This window comes from Ursus americanus, chromosome X (assembly GCF_024610735.1).
Source record: "Ursus americanus isolate L20-20 chromosome X, mUrsAme1.1.p, whole genome shotgun sequence".
NCBI lineage: Eukaryota > Metazoa > Chordata > Mammalia > Carnivora > Ursidae > Ursus > Ursus americanus.
Window position 1 is genome coordinate 81262245 of NC_142164.1, and position 22789 is coordinate 81285033.

Genomic DNA, 22789 nt, shown 5'->3' on the forward strand with positions numbered 1-22789 from the left:
TCAAAAGACCTAAACCTGGGGCGCCTGGGTGGCTCAGTCATTAAGCATCTGCCTTCGGCTCAGGGCGTGATCCCAGGGTCGTGGGATCAAGCCCTGCGTCAGGCTCCCTACTCTGCTGAAAGCCTGCTTCTTCCTCTCCCACTCCCCCTGCTTGTGTTCCCTCTCTCGCTGGCTGTCTCTGTCAAATAAATAAATAAAATCTTAAAAAAAAAAGGCCTAAACCTCACCAAAGAAGATACACAGACGGCAAAGAGCAAACATAAAGATGTTCATCATCATTGTCATTAGAGAAATGCAAATTAAAACAACAGTGAGGGGCGCCTGGGTGGCTCAGTCGGCTAAGCATCTGCCTTAGGCTCAGGTCTTGATCCCGGGGTCCTAGGATTGAACTCCGTGTCAGGCTCCCTGCCCAGTGGGGAGTCTGCTTCTCCCTCTTCCTCAGCTCCTCCCCACACTCGTGCTCATACACTCTCTCTAATACATAAATAAAATCTTTTTAAAAAATGAGATACCACTACCTACCTATTAGAATGGCTAAAATCTAAAACACTGACAACACCAATCATTCAGATGTGGAGTAACAGGAACTCTCATTCATTCCTGGTAGGAATACAAAATGGTACAGCCACTTTGGAAGACAGTTTGACAATTTCTTACAAAACTAAACATAGTCTTACCACATAATATGGCAATTATACACCGATATATCTACCCAACTGACTTGAAAACTTACACCTGCACGAAAACCTGCACACAGATGTTTATAGTAGCTTTGGTCATAATTGCCAAAAGCTGGAAGAAATCAAGATCTCCATCAGTAGATAGGTGAATGGACAGACAAACTGCCATCTATCCAGACAATGGAATACTATTCAGTAATGAAAAGGAGTGAGAGCTCAATGCACACAAAGACTCGGAAGAACCTTAACTGAATATCGCCAGGTGAAAGGAGCCAATCTGAAAAGCCTACTGACTGTACGATTCCATTTACTGACATCCTGGAAAAAGCAAATTGATGGAGATGAAAAAAAGACTGGTAGTTGCCAGGGGCTCAGAAGAGAGGTGGCTGAAGAGGTAAAGCACAGGGGATTTGTTTTAGGGCAGTGAAATTATTCTGCATGACACTATAATAGTGGATACCTGTTGCTATGCATTTGTCAAAATCCATGGAACTTTATAGCACAATGGACCTTAATGTATGCAAGGTTTTTTTTAAACCCCAGGATGAAATGCAGAATGTGACAGAATAATCTATATTACAAATTTGCAAAACAGCTTCACGGAAGGGGGTATAGAGGAAAAAGGTGCTGGTCCAAGAAACTAGAACTGAGTGGAGTGTGTAAGACTAAAGGCAAAAAAAATTGTGTGTAAGTACTATATTCTAGCTGAAAATGTAGTTTCTCATGGAAGGTAAGGGTTAACGATTTGAAAGCACCATACATGGGGGCACCTGGGTGGCTTAGCCGGTTAAGCATCTGCCTTCAGCTCAGGTCATGATCCCAGGGTCCTGGGATGGAGCCCCACATTGGGCTTCCTGCTCAGGGTCCCTCCCCCCAGCTTCTGCGCTCTCGCTCGCTCTCACTCTGTTCTCTCTCTCACAAATAAAAAAAATCTTTTATAAAAAGATTTAAAAAGAAAGAAAGCAAGCACCATACATACACTGGAAGAGAACAGTTAAATAATGGATGGTGGATGGTGGGAGCCAAGTTTCTCACTACCTGGAATGGGAGGTTACAAACAAGCCAGGGGAGGAGGCTAGAATGATACATGTGTCAATGGAGCAGAATCAGAGACATGGGTATGATCTCGTGTTTAGCTTAATGTAGATACAGATGGTCACGCATAGATAATATATCTACCTATAGATATATATGTAGACACAGGTCAGTACACATACACATATATTTTTTTACTGAGTGGTTGAGAGTGCCTAAAGCAACAACGCCCCAGTAGAAATGAGCACACCTACTGCCCATACCTTCATTTCTAATACCATTCCCTACTAAAGGGTACCAGGACTCCTTGGAGAAATGGCACATTGTAGTTCCAGAAAGTAAGGGCCCAAGAAAACCCCCCAGTGACAGGGCTGTGTCAAAGGGAAACAGAAAACTGAAAGAGCTCCAAATGGCCAAAGCTGGAAAAATTTGAACAAAATAAAGTAGAAATGGATTATAACCCAAAGTTTAAACAAATGAGTCCGTACTGACGTAAATAGTAGTTGAATAAATAAATGGGAGAGAACAGACCACTGTCCCATGCAGACCAATTCGAAATAATTTCTGTAGATACTTTACCCTCAAGGAGGTGGGGCATAGCTCCCTAGTTCTTAAGTGTGGGCTATGCAGTGAATTCCTTCCATAGAGTACATCATGGAAAGGATGAAAAGCAAGTAACTTTACAGTGGAGAAAGCGGACACACACTACCTCAGCCAGAAGATCAAGGTTAAAATCAGCAGCCATAAGTCACATCGACAATATATAGCCTTGATACGATGTGATGAGAATGGCACTTTACTTCTACTCTTCCTCCCTAAAACCCATAACCCCAGTCTAATCATGAGATAAGCATCGGGCAAATCTCCATTGGGGGACATTCTACAAAATGCCTGACCAGTAATCCTCAAAACTGTCAACTGGTACAGCCACTGTGGAAAACAGTATGGCAGTTCCTCAAAAAATTACGAATAGCACTACCCTACTATCTACTAATTCCACTCAGTCTGGGAATGTAACCAAAGGAAATGAAAACACTAACTCGAAAACACCACTCTCATGTTCACCACAGCATTATTTATAATAGCCAAGACATGGCAACAGCCTAAGTGTCCATCAATGATGAATGAATAAAGAAACTGTGGCATATACATATACAATGGAATATTATTCAGCTATCTAAAAAAATGAGGAAATCCTACCATTTGTGACAGCACAGATAGACACTGGGGCATTATGCTAAGTGAAGTAAGTCAGAGAAAGACAAATACTGTGTGATCTCACGTATACGTGGAATCTAAAGAAAAAAAAAATGAACTCATAGAAAAGAAATCAGATTTATGGTTGCCAGAGGCAGGGGGTGGGAGGATGGAGAATTGGAGAAAGGTGGTCAAAAAGGTACAGACTTTCAGGTACAAGATAAATAAGCGCTAGGGATGGAATGTCCAACATGAGGGACTATAGCTAACAGTTAACACTGCTGTATGATATATAGGACTTTAAGAGAGTAAATCCTCAGAGTTCTCATCATAAGGAGAAAGGTTTTTTTTTCTTTTGATTCTACCTATAGGAGATGACGGATGTTAACTAAACCCACTGTGGTAATCACTTCACAGTATACATAAATCAAACCATCATGCCGTGAGCCTTAAACTTACACAGCAATGTGTATCAGTTATTTCTCAATAAAACTGGGGGGGGAGAAGACAGGTATGTAATAAAGTTTAAAAACTACGGAAAAAAACACCTGTCAAGGTCATCAAAAACAATGAAAGTCTAAGAAACCATGGCAGCCAAGAGGAGCCCCAGGTGACATGAAGACTAAATGTCATGTGGTATCCTGGCTGGGACATCAGGTAAAAACTAAGTAACTATGAATAAAGCATGTTCTTTAAATAAGACAAAAATGTAAATAAATAAGTGGGAAGAGATAAAGCGGCACAGATTCTAAAATGTGACCAGGTATTTTCCTATCAAGGAACCTGAAGGAAGCCCTCAAAGACTGTGGCCATCATAATAAGCCTCATTTTGAGGGTTCAGCAAGAAAACTGGTATGGTTTATGGCCCCCCCAGAGCTTCTGCTACAGGCCACTTCCCCTCCCCCCCAACAAGCTCAAAAAGCAGCAGTAACAATCACCGTCTGCCCAGGCTAAGTATTTAGGGGAAGTTTGCGTATTATGAGGGTGATGGATTCTAAAGTCCCTTTCCTTATCATAATAAGGACAAAAAAAAGAAAAAAAGAAAGAAAAGTCTGTGCCATCCACACAATCGCTTGAGTCAACTGCAGTGCTGACAGGAGCCCGCGAGCCGGGGCCCAAGATGTTTTGCACCTCTCTCTGGAGGAATACTACGATCTTTCCTTGCAGCACGGCCGAACAAACACAACTGTTTCACAGCTTCCTTGACGGATTTCACACACTGTTGTCTGTTTCATTTTCAAAGACATTTTTCCCTTCCCTGGGACACTGGGAGGTGATGTTGAGGCCTGCAGGGGTGGTCTGGGCACGTTCTCCCACATGAGGGGGACTCTGCTGGCTCTCACACCCTGCCTGGGCTTTGAAGTCATCTGGGATTCTGCCGGTTTATTCCCCATATCAAATTAGTCCTATCAATCCCCCTTTAGAAATTTCTCCAGAAGTTATTCTTCCTTTCTCTCTGTTCCTGCTGTCTTAATTCAGGCCATTTGATCTTTTATCTAGATTTTTTTTAAAATAACAGTTTAACTGGTCTCCCAGTCTTCAACCCACTCTTCCCCCAAATCCACCCTCCACACTGCCATAAATTCCTGAAAACCCCAATCTGATCATATCATTCCTCTGCTTTTAAATCACTGGACGACTCCTTGGTTACAAGATAAGGTCCAGAAGCACAGACAGTCTAGACCTCACCCAGATTTCTAACTGGATCTCCCGCCCTATCCCCTGCTATCCTCCCTCCTGCTCCAACCGCCACCACCTCGGCCCCAGGAGCCTCGGATCGCAGATGCACAGACTCTGTGTTGCCTGATAAGAAAAGGCTCTCTCACACTGCCCTGCCTTTACCCGCGTGGCTCTCTCTTGCCAGGAAGGTCTCCTCACGCAACAACTCGAGAGGAGTAGCAAGGAACACGAGGTGGGAAGACGAGGAGGTGAGGGAAAGAAGGGAATTGATGAGCATTACAAAAACAGCACAGGGCTGGGTTCCTAAGATCTGGGTGCTCCCTAAACACTGACTAACAGAATGGGTGAATGAATGAATGACCAACCATGATGTCCAGGCTGCAGAGGCAGGCAAGTGAGAACGGAGGGACGACGAGCGCAGCTCTGAATTTTTTTTTCCTATTACTCAAACCCTTTTTTCTATTTCCCTCCCCCTCCCCTTCTTCAAGACCTCCATGTTTATGTTTCTTCTCATTTACAGACTACTATAACACTACCACAGATGCATTTAACCATGCCATGCATTATTTATGTATTCATTCCTCATAAATCAATCCCTCTAGCCATCTGGAAAACAAGAACCACTTCTGCCTTTCAAGCTCCTTTTAACTAATCTTTTTAGTACGTGCCATTGTGCCCGGTACAAAATGTAGTATTTTATGCACAGCCGCACCACCGCCGTCAAGGACTTTATGACCTTTTTTCTGTTGTTGTTGTTGTGTACATGAGGAAATCCCAGGTGACAACACTAAATAAAGTAAGAACAATTAAGAAGCAAGCAAGAAAATTATATCACTACAGGGTACAGTAAATGGACCGATTTCTGTGTGTGGCTCATAGAAAACAGCTTTGCTGTTTTACGGTCAGACCTTGTAAACCGCAAGCAGTAATTCTCCTGTAAAGGCAAGTGAAAAGTGGCAAAGGACTCCTCGTGTAAAAACACATTCTACAATCACAAGCAATGCCAAAATCTCATCCGCCTCAGCTTTCGGGTCTATTAAACAGGAGTAATAGATGGATACTCGCTTGCCTCCATCACCTACTGAGAGCAACGTGAACACAACAAGTACTTTGGTGAGACAGATGCTATATGATATCATTTTTGATTAGAGCAGTAATGATAACTAAGCTAAACCACTCTGGATTAGCCAGAAGGCTTATTAGAGGTGGCCGGTTTAAGTTGATGGAAACCCTAAGTGACCACTTCACCACAGCCAGTGATTGCTATAACCGACTTGCGAGGGTTTTAACTACACGTAAGTGAAAGGGATACACAAACACAAGTGCCTTTCACAGAAGGAAGCAAATATGAAAAACCATGAACTACCAAACCATGAGTACCTTTCTTTTATGAACTTTAAATTCAGGGGTTCTCTTCTACTGTTACTGTCTTGAGGCACCTTTACAGGACAACTTCTTATTATCCTTCTGAACCTGTGGTTTTCATACTGGTATGTTCTTCCCAAGTTGGTCACCTCCTCAGAGAGGCCTTCCCGGACCTTTCAAACTTTCTAACCTTTCTAAAGTATTATTCCTCAGTTATCCTCTATTGTCATTCACTTTATTTCTACCTTGGCACTTATTATAATGGGTAAATAACCAAGTAGTCTTGTTTCTTTACTCATTTATCCAACTAGATCTAAATTCCAGATCAACGTGGATCTTACCTATGTTAATCCCACCACTGTATCCCCAGTGCCTACAATAGTGCCGGCTTCGTAGTAGGTATTCAAAAAGTATTTGTCAAATGAATGGGTGAAGGAGTTTGTCCTCACAGTGAATACAAAGTTGATTCAAACTTCTTAGCGTGATATTCAAAGCCCTAATTTATTTATTTGGGCTTATAGTCTGCCTTTTCATACCTCTGTATATTATGCCTGTTGATATCTCTGTAAAAGCTTGGTTTCTACCTGGAAAGCCCTTCTTCCTTCCTACCAAATAACTTATCTTTCAAGGAAGGCCCTTCCCAAACACACCTTCTCTGTGAAATCTTTTCCAATCCTAGACACACACAAACACATAGAATACTTCCACTGCTAAGTTCTTATAAAAGTTACAACACTTACAATATACAGTTATAACAGAAATAAACTAACAATAATAATGAGAGCTAACATTTTATTGAGCATTAGCTCGAGGCTGGGTACAATTATAACCACTTTGTGTTATTATTTCATTTAATCCTGAAAATGACTCTAAGAGTTAGGTATTCTCATAACTACGTATGTTTGTTTAGCCAGCTAGAATCAACTTCATGAAGGTAGGAAGGGTGCCTTAAAGCCCTGCTAATTCCCAGAACCTAGCAAAGTTTCTGCAACGTCATATGCCTCCAATACAAATTTGCTAAATGATAAATTCTGACATAGTTTCTTATCCTCTGACTTTATGTTGAGAATGGCAATCCCAATCGGTTAAAGAAACAGACAGTAGTTTTAAAAAAGAAATCTAAATGGTTAGTAAACATATGAAAATATGCTCAACCTCATTAATCTAAAAAAGTGAAAATTAAAGTAATGAAAATTTATTGATTTATTTATTTTGCCTATCAAAGGTGTAAAGATGAAAAAATTCTAATATTCAGCACCAGCAAGGCTGTGGGGAAATAAGCACTCATACACTCGTGCCACAGAAATGTTCTAATATACTTAAAAGATAAACACAGACACAGACACACACACACACACACACACGGTGTTCACTGCAGCATTGTTTATAACAGCAAAAGACTGGAAACTGAAATGTACATCAATAGAAACTTGGTTAAATAAACTATGGAACCACTATACCATGAACTGATATGCAATTATTGAAAAGAATGATGTTACTGGATAACCAAATAATAGATGGAGGGAATTCTCCTTCTATAAATGTATTCCAGGGGCTCCTGCATGCCTCAGTCAGTTAAGTGGCTTTGGCTCAGGCCCTGATCCCAGGAGCCCTGATCCCAGGATCCTGGGATTGAGCCCTGCATCGGGCTCCTTGCTCAGTGGGGAGTCTGTTTCTCCTTCTCCCTCTGCCCCTATCCTCTGCTCATGCTCTCTCTCTCTCTCAAATGAATAAAATCTTAAAAAAAAATGTATTCCAGATAATAAAAACCCAATTATAAAAAAGGGAGACGATTTGAACAGATACTTCATCAAAGACGATACAAGGTTGGCAAATAAGTACATGAAATGATGTTCAACATCATATGGCATTAGGGAAATTAAATTAAAACCATGATGAGATAACACTACACACCTATCAGAATGGCTAAAATAAAAATTACAGAAAATACCCAGAGCTGTTGTGGATGGGGAACAAGTAGAACTCTCATTCATAGCTAGTTCAGATATAAAACGGTACAGCCACTCTAGGAAATGGTTTGGCAGTTTCTTAGGAAGTTCCACATAGATTTACCACATGACCCAGTGATCCCAATTCAGGCTATACTAAGCAAGAAAAAAAAGAATGAACGACTTGATTTAATCTCCAAGGCATTGGGCTCAGCGAATGAAGTCAGTCTCAAAGGCGACATACTATGTGATTCCATGCATATGACATTACAGAAAAGAAAAAAAATACAGGGACAGAGAACAGATCAGCGGCCACCAGGGGTTGGGGGTAGAGGAGGTCTGGCTGCAAAGGGCTAGCAAGAGGGAACTCTCTAGGATGTGGAACGGTTCTGTATCCTGTCAGTGGTGGCGGTAACAAAAGTCTCTGCATGTGTTAAAACTCATAAGATTGCACCAGAAAAAAAACGAATTTTACTGTGTGTACATTAAAAAGATAATTTTTAAAAAGATAAACTGTCATCAACAGTAATGATACCTTCTATTTCTCCATCTAAGGGAGGAACATCATCTCTCATGGAAAAATCCATAGCTGTCCCTGGAATGTCCATCAAGTCTTCATCACTGGAGCTGCTCCGGAAGCTATTGAAACTCCCCTGCTGAAAGCCTCTGTTATCCATGGCTCCTGTGCAGAGAGGAAAACATGAGGCTTATGACAATGACCTTCAAGCTCCTTACACTTATCCTTTTTCATTGTGGTAAATACACATAAAATGTACCATTTCAACCATTCGAAACTAGACAATTCAGTAGCATTGTTCATTCACAATGTTTTGCAATTATCATCGTTCTCCATTTCCAGAAATTTTTCATCATCTCAAACAGAAATTCTGTATCCAGTAAATGTAACTCCCCCCCCCAGCCCCAGACCCTTATAACTGCTATTCTCTGCTTCCATGATTTGCCAATTCCGGATATTTCATATAAATATAATCATACAATATGTGACCTTTTGTGTCTGGCTTCTTTCACTTTCCATAATGTTTTCAAGGCTCATCCATGTTCTGGCACGTATCAGTACTTCATTCCATTTTCAGACTGAATAATACCCATTGTATGGATAGACCACATTTTGTTTACCCATTCATCAGTTGACGGACATTTGGGTAGTTTTCACCTTTTGGGTTACTACCAATTCTATTTTTTATTATTGAAGTATAGTTGACATACAAAGTTATATTTGTTTCAGGTGTACAACACATGATTCAACAATTCTATACATTACTCAGTGCTCACCACAATAAGTGTAGTCACCATCTGTCACCATATAACGTTATTACAATATTATTGACTATTTTACCTATGCTGTATCTCTGACTTATTTATTTTATAAATGGAAGTGTGTACCTCTTAATCCCCCTCACCTATTCTGCCCATCCCCCACCCACCTCCCCCTCCAGCAACCACCTGTTCTATGGATTTGAGTCTGTTTCTTTGTTCATTTTTGTTTTTTAGATTCCACATATAAGACAAATAATATGGTGTTTGTCTCTCTCTGACTTATTTCACTTGGCAGAATACCCTCTAGGTCTGAGTAACATTCCATTGTCTATATATACCACATCTTCTTTATCCATTCATTTATCGATGGGCACTTGGGCTGCTTCCACATCTTACCTACTGTAAATAATACTGCAAAAACCACAGGGGTATGTATGTCTTTTTCAAGTTGGTATTTTCAAATTTTAAGTAAATATCCAGTAGTAGAATTACTGGATCATATTTTTTCCTATGTTTAATTAAGGAAACCCCATACTGTCTCCCACAGTGGTTGCACCAATTTACATTCCTACCAACAGGGCACAAGGGTTCTTTTCTCTCCACATCCTCACCCACACTTGTTATTTCTTGTCTTTTTGATACTAGCCATTCTGAGTGAGGTGAGGTGCGGTCTCACTGTGGTTTTTGCTTTGCAGTTCCCTGATGATGAGTGATGCTGAGCCTCTTTTCATGTGTCTGTTGGCCATCTGGATGTCTTCTTTGGAAAAACGTCTATTCAGCGTTACCACTCATTCTTATGTCTTCTTTCATGCTCTTACTTGGACAATATAGACAATGCAAACTACTTAGTATATTCAGTTACCCTTCAGATGTAAGGTACCTCTACCCTTACCATGCAGTTGATAGCCATTTTTTGAGAACCATGCAAATGAGCAAACCAAATGAGGGCATGTGTACAAAACTCATGGGAGTTCCTAAGTAATCAACTGAAATAAAACCTAGACATCAGTACTAAGAAATGTGCTCGCCATTTAGGAGTAGAGAAACATTATCTCATGGCTCTGACTCTCCCAGAGCTCATAACACAATGCAGATGCTCAGAAGTACTGGGAAAAAGAGGCATGCTGTGCTGTTTAACGTTTTTCTCTGCTCAAGAATTTACTATTAAAGATGAAACATTTCCTATATCCCAAGTGTGAATCTTCAGATTATATATTTTACTCAAAAAATCTTAGTATATTGATTTTAAAAAATAGCGTTTATAGTCAACTTTACTTCACCTAGTCCTGCCCCCCACACCATTTTTTTAATGAAATCTTGATCCAAAATGATAGTCAACATAGTTCTTTTGGGTTTGGCAAATAATATTCCTTTTGAAGTATTCCAGTGCTTTTAAGAAACTTACTTTTTTTAGGTTATCAGAATTATATATGATGAATGTGGAAAAATCAGATAGGATAAATGAAGCAATAGGGCTGAAAAACTGGAATAACAGATAAATTAAATATTTTAAACACTGAGCATAAAGGATAAATAACCAACATTTACCAGGTACTTATTAATTTTTAGGCACCGGGCTATGTGCTTAAACTGAACTCTTTCACTTAACTTTTCCAGTGTTCCCACGCTGTAGCATTATCGCTCCTAGTGCAGATGAAGAAACTCACGAAGCTCAGAGAGGCTAAGTATTTGCCCAGTTAATATTTTGCAAAAGGTCAAGCTCTAAATCATGTGTTCGATTTCATAAGAACTCACTTGTAATAGAGACCAGCCTGACTGAAGTGTGAGTGACGTTTATGAACCACCTATTATGTACAAATCATTGTGGGACAGTGGGACAGACACAAAAATGAGGCTGGGTGGGCCAGATGAGAGGAAGATTGAGAGACAAAGATTTTGAGAGTCATCAACATCAAGGTGATGGTTGAAATCAAGAGAACGGATATCCCAAGGGAATTCTGCCATTCACTATGGATAAGGACAAATATAAAGAAAAGAAATGCATTCCCAGCACCCTCCCTTAATATGCACAAATAGCTTGAACTCCGTGCAGACATGAACAAGAAGTTCTCCAGGAACATTACCATGCTTATGTGGTGACATATGGTCAGGTAAGGAAGGTAGGGTCATTTATCCAAAGGTACTAATAATGTACAAAATTATGGTTCAGAAAACCACTTCCTCAGCTACAAGAACTCTAACCTTGCTTTGTGGATCAAGTGAGTCCCAGGATACTAAGAATCCATGCTCTGTGGCCTTAGCTGAGCTCCTCCGTGGCTGCTCGCCAGTCCTTCATCCTCGCTGGACTCTTTCACCTGCTCTACTGCTTCCTTCACTCCCCTTCTCCGAGCACCTCCCGCAACAAACGTGCTTACACAGAATGTCCTGTCTCAGTTGCTGCTTCTAGGGAAACTGACCTCCCACAGGTCCTTAGCAGTTCTTTCCTATTACTAATAACACGGAGGAAATCCTGAATTTCTCTGTCTTCCCTCGTGCCATACAGGAAGAAGTGTTTTTATTTTTTATTTAAGAAAAAAAGGGGGGGTAGGGATGCCTGGGGGGCTCAGTCGGTAAAGTGTCTGCCTTTGGCTCAGGTCATGATCCCAGGGTCCTGGGATGGAGTCCCACATTGGGCTCCTTGCTCGGCAGGGAGCCTGCTTCTCCCTCTGCCTGCTGCCCCACTGGGTTGTGTGTTCTCTCTCTCCCCCCTCTCTCTCTGACAAATAAATAAATAAAATCTTTTTTAAAAAAAAGAAAAAAGAAAAAAAAAGGGCCCCTCTACTTTGCTCTGGATCTGACTGAGACCACAGATCCTTCTTCACCTTAATCTGATTTATTTCATTTGATCCTCTAAAGAAACCTACTATCCCTAGCTCTCATCTCTACCTCAAACTCTAGGCCTGAATTCCCAAGAACTCCACCGGACGCTTTTCTTGCTACCTCAAACTCAACAGGATGAAAATGAAAAATACAGCAGAAATAACATCAACTTAAACACAAGCCATAAAAGCCAAACAAGACATGCTCCCTGCCCTCACCCTCCACATCATCTTTCTTTTTTAAATGCAGTTGGTATCAAAGTCAATATATGTAGTTAATATTTGTCTAACCCTGGATTTACTACATTCAACAAACCTACAAAAAGCACTTTATCTCAAGGGTAGGTATATTCCAGGTTTCTAGAAATCTTTGCTAAAAGCAAACATCGTTTTAGCTGATGAGAAGAACTCAGGCTAAAAGGGCAGCACAGCTCAAGAGGTTTTCTTTCCATTTATATTTACTAAATGTCCATGAATCTCATACAGTGACTAGAACTGAAGGGGGAAAAAGGCCAGAAAATGTGCAAAATAATGCAGACTCCTTTTCCTCTCTCTCCACTGGCTGCCTGTTTCATTCAGGAAATGATGTAAAATACACAGTGCCAGCAACTTTACATTAGCCCCACAAATCATAGGAAGAAAAAGTATGGGGAGTCCAAAAATAATTTACGCCTGGCTTCGGAATATGTCCTATGGTCGTATTTTCAGATGGGTGTACCTATTGTTCTGGGAATTCATTAAAACAAAATAATGACACTACAGGATGAGGACTCACAAAGGAGAAGCTGGAAAACTTTTCAGTTTCCCCATAGGGACCTTACGAACTCCTTCCTGTAACCCACTGACACAGAACAATCCAGCTAAATTGAGCTGCCTCATTCTAAACATTTCCTGGAGCAGCTATCTGGTTCACTGTTTAGGTTATAAAGTGCTTCCTTAATAAGTACATAGAAATAAGGGGTCAACAAAAGAAATTAGAAGTAGCAAGTAAATAGAGCAAAACAGATGCTATAAATAGGAGTTCGACAAAGGAAATAAACACAATTGGTAAAACTCAAGAGTGATAACTGCCTATGGATAACCCATTCCGGTAGAGCCGTTGGTTTTACTTTGCAGATATAAAAAAGCTCAAGAGAAAAAGTTAAAGCAGCAAAATCATGAGGAAATAAAGTTCCTCACAGTTGAGATTTGAACCCACATGCAGTTAAAACTCCGAGCCCAGGGCTCTTTCCACAAGTTTGCGGCTTCATTGTGACATGTCAGTCCGGAGAATGGCATATCTGGAATAAATCAAACTTCTACATGGCCACAAACCTGAAATCAGCCAGCATGTAGGGTAGGAGAGGAACAAAGTAAGGGGATTCGATATATTATCCCAACTAGTGGATGACATACATATAGGGCTTGTCATATAATGGAGGGCCAGGGAGGAGGGCAATCAGGGGGAAATGGTTGATATTTGTGTTACACAGCTGACTTTTTCAGCTTAAAGGCACTTTTAGTGCCTTCTGTCACTTTCTTGCTTAAAACCATAAGCTGGTTCCCCAATGCCTATAGGGTCAAGTTTAAATTTCTTTGCATGGCATTCAGGACCCTATCAAATCTAGATCCCTTCTACCAAGCTTGACTTATCTTCTGCCACAAATGTATTATACTCCTTATAAGCCTCCTACTTTTACACCTCCATGACTTCGCTCAAGCCAGATACTGGACCCGCAATCCCATCCAGGCCCCCAACCTCTTTTCAGCCTGATGAAATCCCATTCAGTCCATCTAGAGCAAGCTCACACAAACTCTTCCCCTCAACCACCTCCTTTGTTCAGACATCTATATTGATTGCGTAATCTCTTCCACTTCAGTCTTGTGACTACGGCATATCCTTCTCATTTCTGTTGTCCCAGCAACTCTAGTGCTGTTCAGGGTAGGTGTTCAATAAATGCTTACGGAGGAGGAATCTAGCTGGGGAAGAGGAGTTAACAGCCAATCAACGTATTTACATGGCTGACACTCAATATTATCTATTCCTTGCACTTCGATGGTAGGAAACTGAGGATACAAAAAAATATTTGTTACCTTGTCACTACTCTCAAGGAATTTATGATCTCGTTGGGGAGAGAACTTCCATGTAATGTGATTACACAACAGCTAAGTGCTAAACCATTAGAATAAAAGTGCAACTGGCATTCAGAAAATGGAGAGGAGACTGTAAGCCAGAGAAGACTCCCTGGAGGAGAGAGGGTATTCCAGGCCCAGGGGGGGGAAAAATGGCCAAAGGCTTGAGATAAGAATGAGGCCGGCATTTGTGCTTGACCATAGGACAGGGTGGGTGTTTGTAAGCAAATGGATGGAGATAGATTGTGAAGGGCCTGGGAAGCCAATGGAGTCACTGTAGTTTTTGAGGACTAACATGATAAAAAAACAAACACACACATGATTTTAAGAGGTAAGTGCGGCATCAGTGGGCTGGAAGAGAGAGGAGTAAAGGGCTACAGGAAGGCAGTTTGCTACTTCCTGTTTAAATGTGGGTGATTTGGGGAGGAAGAGAGGGGCAGATTCCCAAAGGCTGAGGTGCGTGTGGCGGGGAGGGTGCTATACCTTCCTGACATCTTGTTTTACTAGTGACAGTGACATCTGTTGGTTCACATAAATTAACACTTCCATCTCAACTAGCCCATTTGGTAAAAACAAATGTATAAACCAACGGGTGGGCTGATACACATGGCCCTTCAATGAAAACAGAAAAATGTATCCCACATTCCCACGCTAAGAAGCTCAAAGAAGTGATAAGCTTTTCTATTTCTTATTTATGCTCCACAAAAATTATCTGTTGACCTGCACGAGGCATTCCATGTAAGTAATCTATACCAGATGCTGCTGCAAAAGTGGAAAAGAGAGAACGCAAGAGGAAGAAGAGCTTGAGAGAGGTATTATAGACTCCACCAAGATACAAGTATTATCATATCATTAAAACTAAAACATTAAGACAATTCTAAGTATAACACTAAAGGTGATACAAACTGACACACACATGAGAAAATCAATTTTTGTCTACCCATTATACTTTGCGTTACCGGAGGACAGGGTAACTTACATCTTTGTTCCCAAGTGCCAGCCACAACGAGAGAGAGCTCAATAAACCATCTAGTTCATAGTCCAACTGCAGTTTTAGTCACTCTATTCTGAGAGGCAGAAATGAAATGCAAACCTTGCCCCACAGTCTCTAAGATGCCATAGAAGGTACTTATTTCGGAGGTTTGGGCCAATCCTTAACCCAAGGCACCTTCTCTGTCAAAATTGTGGGGTAAAAACCCCAGGAGGAAATAACAGTGCTGCTTCTCACACCGTGGCCTTCATCTGGGAGTCAGCCTCACAGGTAAGTATGGGTTCTGAGAAAAGACAAGACTCAAAGCAGGCAGTACCCGAGCAGCAGTTCTCAAATTTTTTAGTCTCAGGATCGCTTTAGTCTTCAAAATTATTGAGAAGCTTAAAGAGCTTTTATGTATAGCTATTTACTTTATTAGAAAGTAAAACACAGGAATGTTAAAAATAAATATTTATTAATGTACTTAAATATAATAATACTCCAATCACTATACATTAACTTTGGGGGGGTCTATATTTTCCAAAACACAATCAGTGAGAGGCATTTTGAGGATGTTTTTAATGTCTGCCTTAACAGAGGACGGCTGGATCCTGCTTCACATATTCCATTAACCATCAGAGTGATGACATCATCACCTGTCACACAGCCTCTAAAAAACTCCACTATATATTCATGACAAAATGGAAGTGAAAGGGGCGCCTGGGTGGCTCAGTTGGTGAAGCCTCTGCCTTTGGCTCAGGTCATATCCCAGGGTCCTGGGATTGAATCCTGCATGGGGCTCCCTCGTCAGCAGGGAGTCTGCTTTTCCCTCTCCTGCTGCCCTCCCTCCTACTCAGGCATGCTCGCCCTCTCTCTCCCTCTCCCAAATAAATAAATAAAATCTTTAAACAATGAAAGTGAAAAAGGCAAATAATATCTTAATATTAATATGAAAATAGTGTTTGAACTTGCAGACTCCTCAAGTCTCAGGAAGCCAGATCACTCTTTGAGAATTGCTGAATTAGAGATAGGACACTGAATGGAGAAATTGTATCTGGGCAACACCCATGCCCGATGAGACAGAAGAAGAGGACAAGCCAGTCAGAAGAGACCACACTGACTGCTGTCAAAGTGAAACAAGTGACAAACTAATATCTTCTATTATTTTTTTCCAAAGGAGCAATAGCTATGATATATAAAGAGATATTTTGAACCATTAAAATTGGATCCCAACAGATGAACAGCAAAAAGACATTAGTAGATAATTTATTAAAGAAAAGGAAAAAGGGGTCTTTAAAAATTCAGAGAAACTAAAATTAAAACAATCATGTGCTATCTTCCCTTAGCAGAACAGCTTTTCTTTGGTTTTATCTCAGAGACTCTTCACATGGGAGAACATCCTGTTATAAAAGCTTTCAAGAGAGAAATGAACAAGATGGCTAGAGAAGCGCCATGTGGTTCAAGGACAAGGGTCTGTCATGCCTGACAAAGACAACGCTCAAAATTTATAGAACACTTTCACTTTGGAATATACGAATAAAACTCTTAAACTTTAACAAACTAAATACAGCATCACATTTGCAAGAGTTGCATGCTATAAATAGAGTTTATTCCAAGACCATAAGACTGGTATCGCAAGGGAAACTATCAACATACTTTATCAGATTAACCGATAAAATTTTAAAAGCCATAATTATTTTAACAGATATCAAGAATGGATTTTTTTAAATTTACATTTATTCCAGATTAAAATTTTTAAAATATTCCGAGTGCAGGATTTCTTTCCTGACATGATATAGAATATTTAAATTAAAACCAAGCTGCCAAATAGCATTCTCTTTAATATGGAAAGGCAATGATGCCTTCCTCCTGTTGCCAATTATATTTAATATGGTACAAGAAAAACTTTAAGATGAAAAAAAGGAAGAATGTACATAGGCAAGGAAGAAATATGATACTCTGATGTTTAGATTACATGACATAAATCTATACAACTCTAAGAATATTAACTAAAATAACTAAAGATAATACATGAATTCAGAAATTCTAAAGTAAATAAGCAAGAAACAACTGCATTCCTATTTACCACCATAGAACTAGAAAATACAATTATTTATGATAGAGAGATAAACTCAAAATACATTACATTAAAATTTATAAAAGTCAAATAGGGGAAAAAAGGAAGACATAAGTCAAAAGATTTGTCATGCTCTTGGATGTGAAGTCTGAATATAGCAAGAATGAACAGATACTAATTTGAATTGTACTACATCTACATAGTAATCTGAAGTCCCCATGGCATCTTTTATACAACTTAAAAGACTGATAGTGAAATTCATCTAGAAGAGTAAGCAAGGATACTAGTGTATGCACTATCTTTTTAAAAATTCAATTTATTTAAACTAAAAACAAAAACACAAACAGTTTACCCATGTCCACCACCACCACCCCCACCCCATTTCTGGTGACTAGCAATCTATTATTGGTGGCTACCAATCTATTATTCTATGTATCTATAAACTTAGTGTCTTCTTTTTAGATTGCACCTATAAGAGAGATCACATGACATTTGTCTTTCCCTGACTTATTTTACTAAGCATAATGCCCTCAAGGTCCATCCATGTCATTGCAAATAGCAAGATCTCATTCTTTTTTATGGCTAATAGTCCATCACGTGTGTGAGCATGTGTGTGTGTATGTGTTTCATTCTTTGTTCATCCTCTGGTGAGCACTTGGATTGTTTTCATATCTTGGCTATTGCAAATAATGCTGCAATAAACACGGGGGGTGCATACATATTTTGAAATTAACGTGTTTGTTTTCTTTGGGTAAATACCCAGTAGTGGAATTACTGGATCATATGGTAATTCTATTTTTAATTTTTTTGAGGCGCCTCCATACTGTTTTCCATAGTGGCTGCACCAATTTACATTCCCACCAACAAATGTGCATGGATTTCCTTTTCTCTACAACCTGGCCAACCCTTCTTATCTTTAGTCTTTTTGATAATAGCCATTTTAAAAAGTGTGAAGTGATTGCATTTCCCTGATGATTAATGATGTTGAGCATCTTTTCACGCATTGTTGACCATCTGTATGTTTTCTTTAGAAAAATGTCTATTCAGACCTTCTGCCTATTTTTTAATTGGATTTTTTATTATTGAGTTTTATAAGTTCTATTGGATGGATATTAGCCCTTTAATGGATATGATTTGCAAATATTTTCTCCCACTCAGTAAGTTGTCTTTTCATTTTGCTGATGGATTCCTTTGCTGTGCAGAGGCCTTTTAGTTTAATGTAGTCCCACTTGTTTATTTCTGCTTATGTTGCTTTTCCTTTTGGTGTCAGTTTAACTAAACATCACCAATACCTATGGGAAGGAGCTTACTGCCTATGTTTTCCTCTAAGATTTCATGGTTTCAGGTCTTACATTCAAATCCTTAACCATTTTGAGTTCATTTCTGTGGCTGGTGTAAGGCAGTGGTTCAGTTTCATTCTTTTGCATGTAGCTATCCAATTTTCCCAACACCATTTATTAAAGAGTCTGTCCTTTCCCCACTGTATATTCTTGCCTCCTTTGTTGTAAATTAATTGACCGTGTATGTTTAGGTTTAATTCTGGGTTTTCTATTTTATTCCACTGATCCATATGTCTGTTTTTATGCCAATATCATATTTTTTAATTAGTATATCTTTGTAATATAGTTTTAAATAAGGGAGCACGATACCTTCAGTTTTGTTCTTCTTTCTCAAGATAGTTTTGGCTATTGGGGGTCTTTTATGGTTCCACACAAATTTTAGGATTTTTTTTTCTATTTCTGTGAAAATGCCATTGGAATTTTGATAGGGCTTGCATTGAATCTATATGTTGCTTTGTGTAATATGGACATGTTAACAACATTAATTCTTCCAATCCATGAGCATGGAATATCTTTCCATTTATTTGGGTCTTCTTCAAGCTCTTTCATTAATGTCTTGTTGGTTTCAATATACAGGTATTTCACCTACTTGGTTAAATTTATTCCTAGGTATTTTATTCTTTTTGATGCAATTGTAAATGGAATTATTTTCTTAATTTCACTTTCTGATACTTTATTATTAGTATATAAAATGCAACAGATTTTTGCATGATGATTTTGTATTCCAGAATACTGCAACTTTAACGAATTCATTTATTAGTTCTAATAGTTGTTTGGAGGAGTCTCTAAGGATATGTATCTCGACAGTTTTTATATAGTGAAAATATTGACCATTTAGGTCTTTCCTTTTCACTTTAGATACATTTTATTTCTTTTCATGCCTAATTGGTCTGACTAGGACTTCCAAACTACATTGAATAAAAGCGGTGAGAGTGGGCATCTTTGTCTTGTTCCTGATATTAGATGAAAAGCTTTTAGCTTTTCAACACCAAGTATGATGTTAACTGTAGGCTTCTCATATACGGCCTTTACTATGTTTAGGTATGTTCCCTCCCTCTACACTCACTTTGTTGATAGTATTAGTCACAAATGAATGTTGAATTTTGTCAAATTATTTTTCTGCATCCACTGATATGATCATATGATTTTTATCCTTCATTTTGTTAATGAGGTGTATCACCATGACTGATTTGCAGATGTTGAACCATCCTTGCATCCCTGGAATAAGTCCCACTTGATTGTGGTGTATGAACCTTTTAATGTATTGCTGAATTTGGTTTACTAATATTTTGTTGAGTATTTTTACATCTGTGTTCATCAGAGATATGGCCCTGTAATCTTCTTTTCTTGTGTAATTTTCTCATCCTTGTCTGGTTTTGGTATCAGGGTAATGCAGGCCTCATAAAATAAATGTGGAAGAGTTTCCTCCCCTTCTAGTTTTTTGGGAAGAGTTTCAGGATTACTATTAATTCTTAATAAATTCTATTATTTCTATTAATTCTATTGATTCTTAATAAATTATTAGAATTAATAAAAAATTAATTCTTATTAATTATAATAAATTATTATATTATATATAATATATAATATAATTCTTATTAATTATAATAAATAAAAATTAATTATTAAGAATTAATTCTTAATAAATACTATTAATTCTGAATGTTTGCTAGAATTCACCAGTGGAGCCATCTAATCCAAAACTTTTGTTTGTTGGGAGGTTTTTGATTACTAATTCAAACTCCTTACTAGTAATTGGTCTGCTCAGATTTTCTACTTCATCTTGATTTAGTCTTGATAGGTTGTATGTTTATAGGAGTTATCCATTTCTTCTAGGTTGTCCAACTTGTTAATATATATTTGGTTATAGTAGTCTCTTATGATCCTTTGTCTTTCTGTGGTATCAGTTGTAACAACTCCCCTTTCATTTCTGATTTTATTTATTTGAGTTTTCTTTCTTTCTTTCTTCTTTCTTTCTTTCTTTTTTGGTGAGTCTTGCTAAATGTCTGTCAATTTTGTTAATCTTTTCCGAGAATCAAATCGTAATTTCATCGTCTTTTCTACTATATTTTTGTCTCTATTTTTTAAATTCCTGCTCTCTGTCATTTTCTTCCTCTAACTTTCAGCTTGCTTTCTTCTTCAGGTATAAAGTTCTGTTGTTTACTTGAGACTTTTCTTGTTTCTTTAGATAATGCATTTATCACTATGAACTTCCCTTTTAGAGATGCTTTTGCTGCATCCCATAAATTATGGTATGTTACATTTCTATTTTTATTTGTTTCAAGGTAATTTTTAAATTCTCTTTCAATTTCTCGACCCACTGATTAGTCAGTAGCACGTTATTTAAACTCCACATATTTATGAATTTTCCATTTTCTTAAATGTAAGTATGGCAAACATCCTGTCAGATTTTAATCTTCTACAAAGAAATAATCATTAAAATTTTGTGGAAATGGAATAACAATAGAGATTCTAGCAATGGATACAAATTATTATAAGAATTTAACTGTTAATAAACCAGAATCAACACAAATATAAGAATTGCTTTTTGGTAAACAGTTGAGAGATCGCCAGATATCAAAATGGAAAACAATATAGAATTACAGTGTATACAACACTGCAATAAATTCCAGATAAGGATTTAAAGTTGATTTTTACTTTTTTTTTAATTTTTATTTTAATTCCAGTTAACATACAGTGTTAGATTAGATTCAGGTGTACGATATAGTGATTCAACAATTCCATACATCACCCAATGCTCATCACAAGTGCGCTCCTTAATCCCCATGATCTATTTAACCCATCCCCCCACCACCCTCCCCTCTGGTAACCACCAGTTTAGTCTCTATAGTTAAAAGTCTGTTTCTTGGTTTGCCTCTCTCTTTTTCACTTTGCTCATTTGTTTTTTCAAATTCCATGTATGAGTGAAATCATATGGTATTTGTCTTTCTCTGACTTATTTCACTTGGTGTTATACTCTCTGGCTCCATCCATATCACTGCAAATGCCAAGATTTCATTCCTTTTTTGGATAATATTCCATTGTGTATATGTACCACTTTGTTATCCATTCATCAGCTGATGGACACTGGGGCTGCTTCCATATCTGGGCTATTGTGAATAATGCTGCTATAAGCATCAGGGTGCATGTATCCCTTTGAATTAGTGTTTCTGTAGTTTTTGGGTAAATACCAAGTAGTGCGATTACTGGATATAGTAGGGTAGTTCTATTTTTAAATTTTGAGGAAGCTCCACACTGTTTTCCACAGTGGCTGCACAAGATTCCATTCCTACCAACAGTGTACAAGAGTTCCTTTTTCTCCACATCCTCCCCAATACCTGTTGTTTCCTGTGTTGTTGATTTTAGCCATTCTGACAGATGTGAGGTGATATCTCATTGTAGTTTTGATTTGCATTTCCCTGCTGATAAGTGATGTTGAGCATCTTTTCATGTGTCTGTTGGCCATCTGGATGTCTTCTTTGGAGAACTATCTGTTCGGGTTTCTGCCCTTTTTTAAAAAAGATTTTATTTATTTGAGAGAGACAGAGAGTGCACGGAGTCGGTGAAGGGGCAGAGGGAGGGACAAGCAGACCTCCCGCTGCAGGGAGCCCAACGCAGGGCTCAATCCCAGGACCCCAAGATCATGACCTGAGCCGAAGTCAGATGCTTAACCGACTGAGCCACCCAGGTGCCCCATCTTCTGCCCATTTTTTAGTTGGGTTATTTGTTTTTTGGGTGTTGTGTCAATTTTTTATGTATTTTGAATAGGAACACTTTATCAGAAATATCATTTGCAAATATCTTCTCCCATTCTGTAGGTTGCCTTTTAGTTTTGTTGGTAATTTCCTTTGCTCTGCAAAAGCTCTTTATTTTGATGTAGTCCCAATAGTTTACTTTTGGTTTTGTTTCCCTTGACTCAGGAGACATATCTAGGAAAAAGTTGCTATGGCCAATGTCAAAGAGATTACTGCCTGTGCTCTCTTCTAAGATTTTTATGGTTTCGGGTCTCACATTTAGGTCTTTAATCTATTTTTATTTTTGTGTATGCTGTAAGAAAGTGACCCAATTTCTTTCTTTTCCATAGGATATTCTTTCCTGCTTTGTCAAAGATTCATTGACCATATAGTTGTGGTTTTATTTCTGGGTTTTCAATTCTGTTCCATTGATCTATGTGTCTATTTCTGTGCCAATACTATAGTATTTTGATCACTACAGTTTTCCAATATAACGTGAAGTCTGGAATTGTGATGCCTCTAGCTTTGCTCTTCTTTTTCAAGACTGCTTTGG

General features: G+C 38.6%; 1 protein-coding gene across 2 annotated transcripts in view; it reads right to left on the bottom strand.

Moving 5' to 3' along the window:
* The window catches only part of CLCN5 (Cl-/H+ antiporter 5), a 162757-nt gene that overhangs the window by 36353 nt on the left and 103615 nt on the right, over positions 1-22789 (bottom strand). For both annotated transcript variants that reach the window (XM_087859903.1, XM_087859904.1), the window contains exon 4: positions 8442-8588. In XM_087859903.1, the coding sequence (XP_087716029.1) occupies positions 8442-8588 (147 nt within the window). The remainder of the gene's footprint in view (positions 1-8441; positions 8589-22789) is intronic.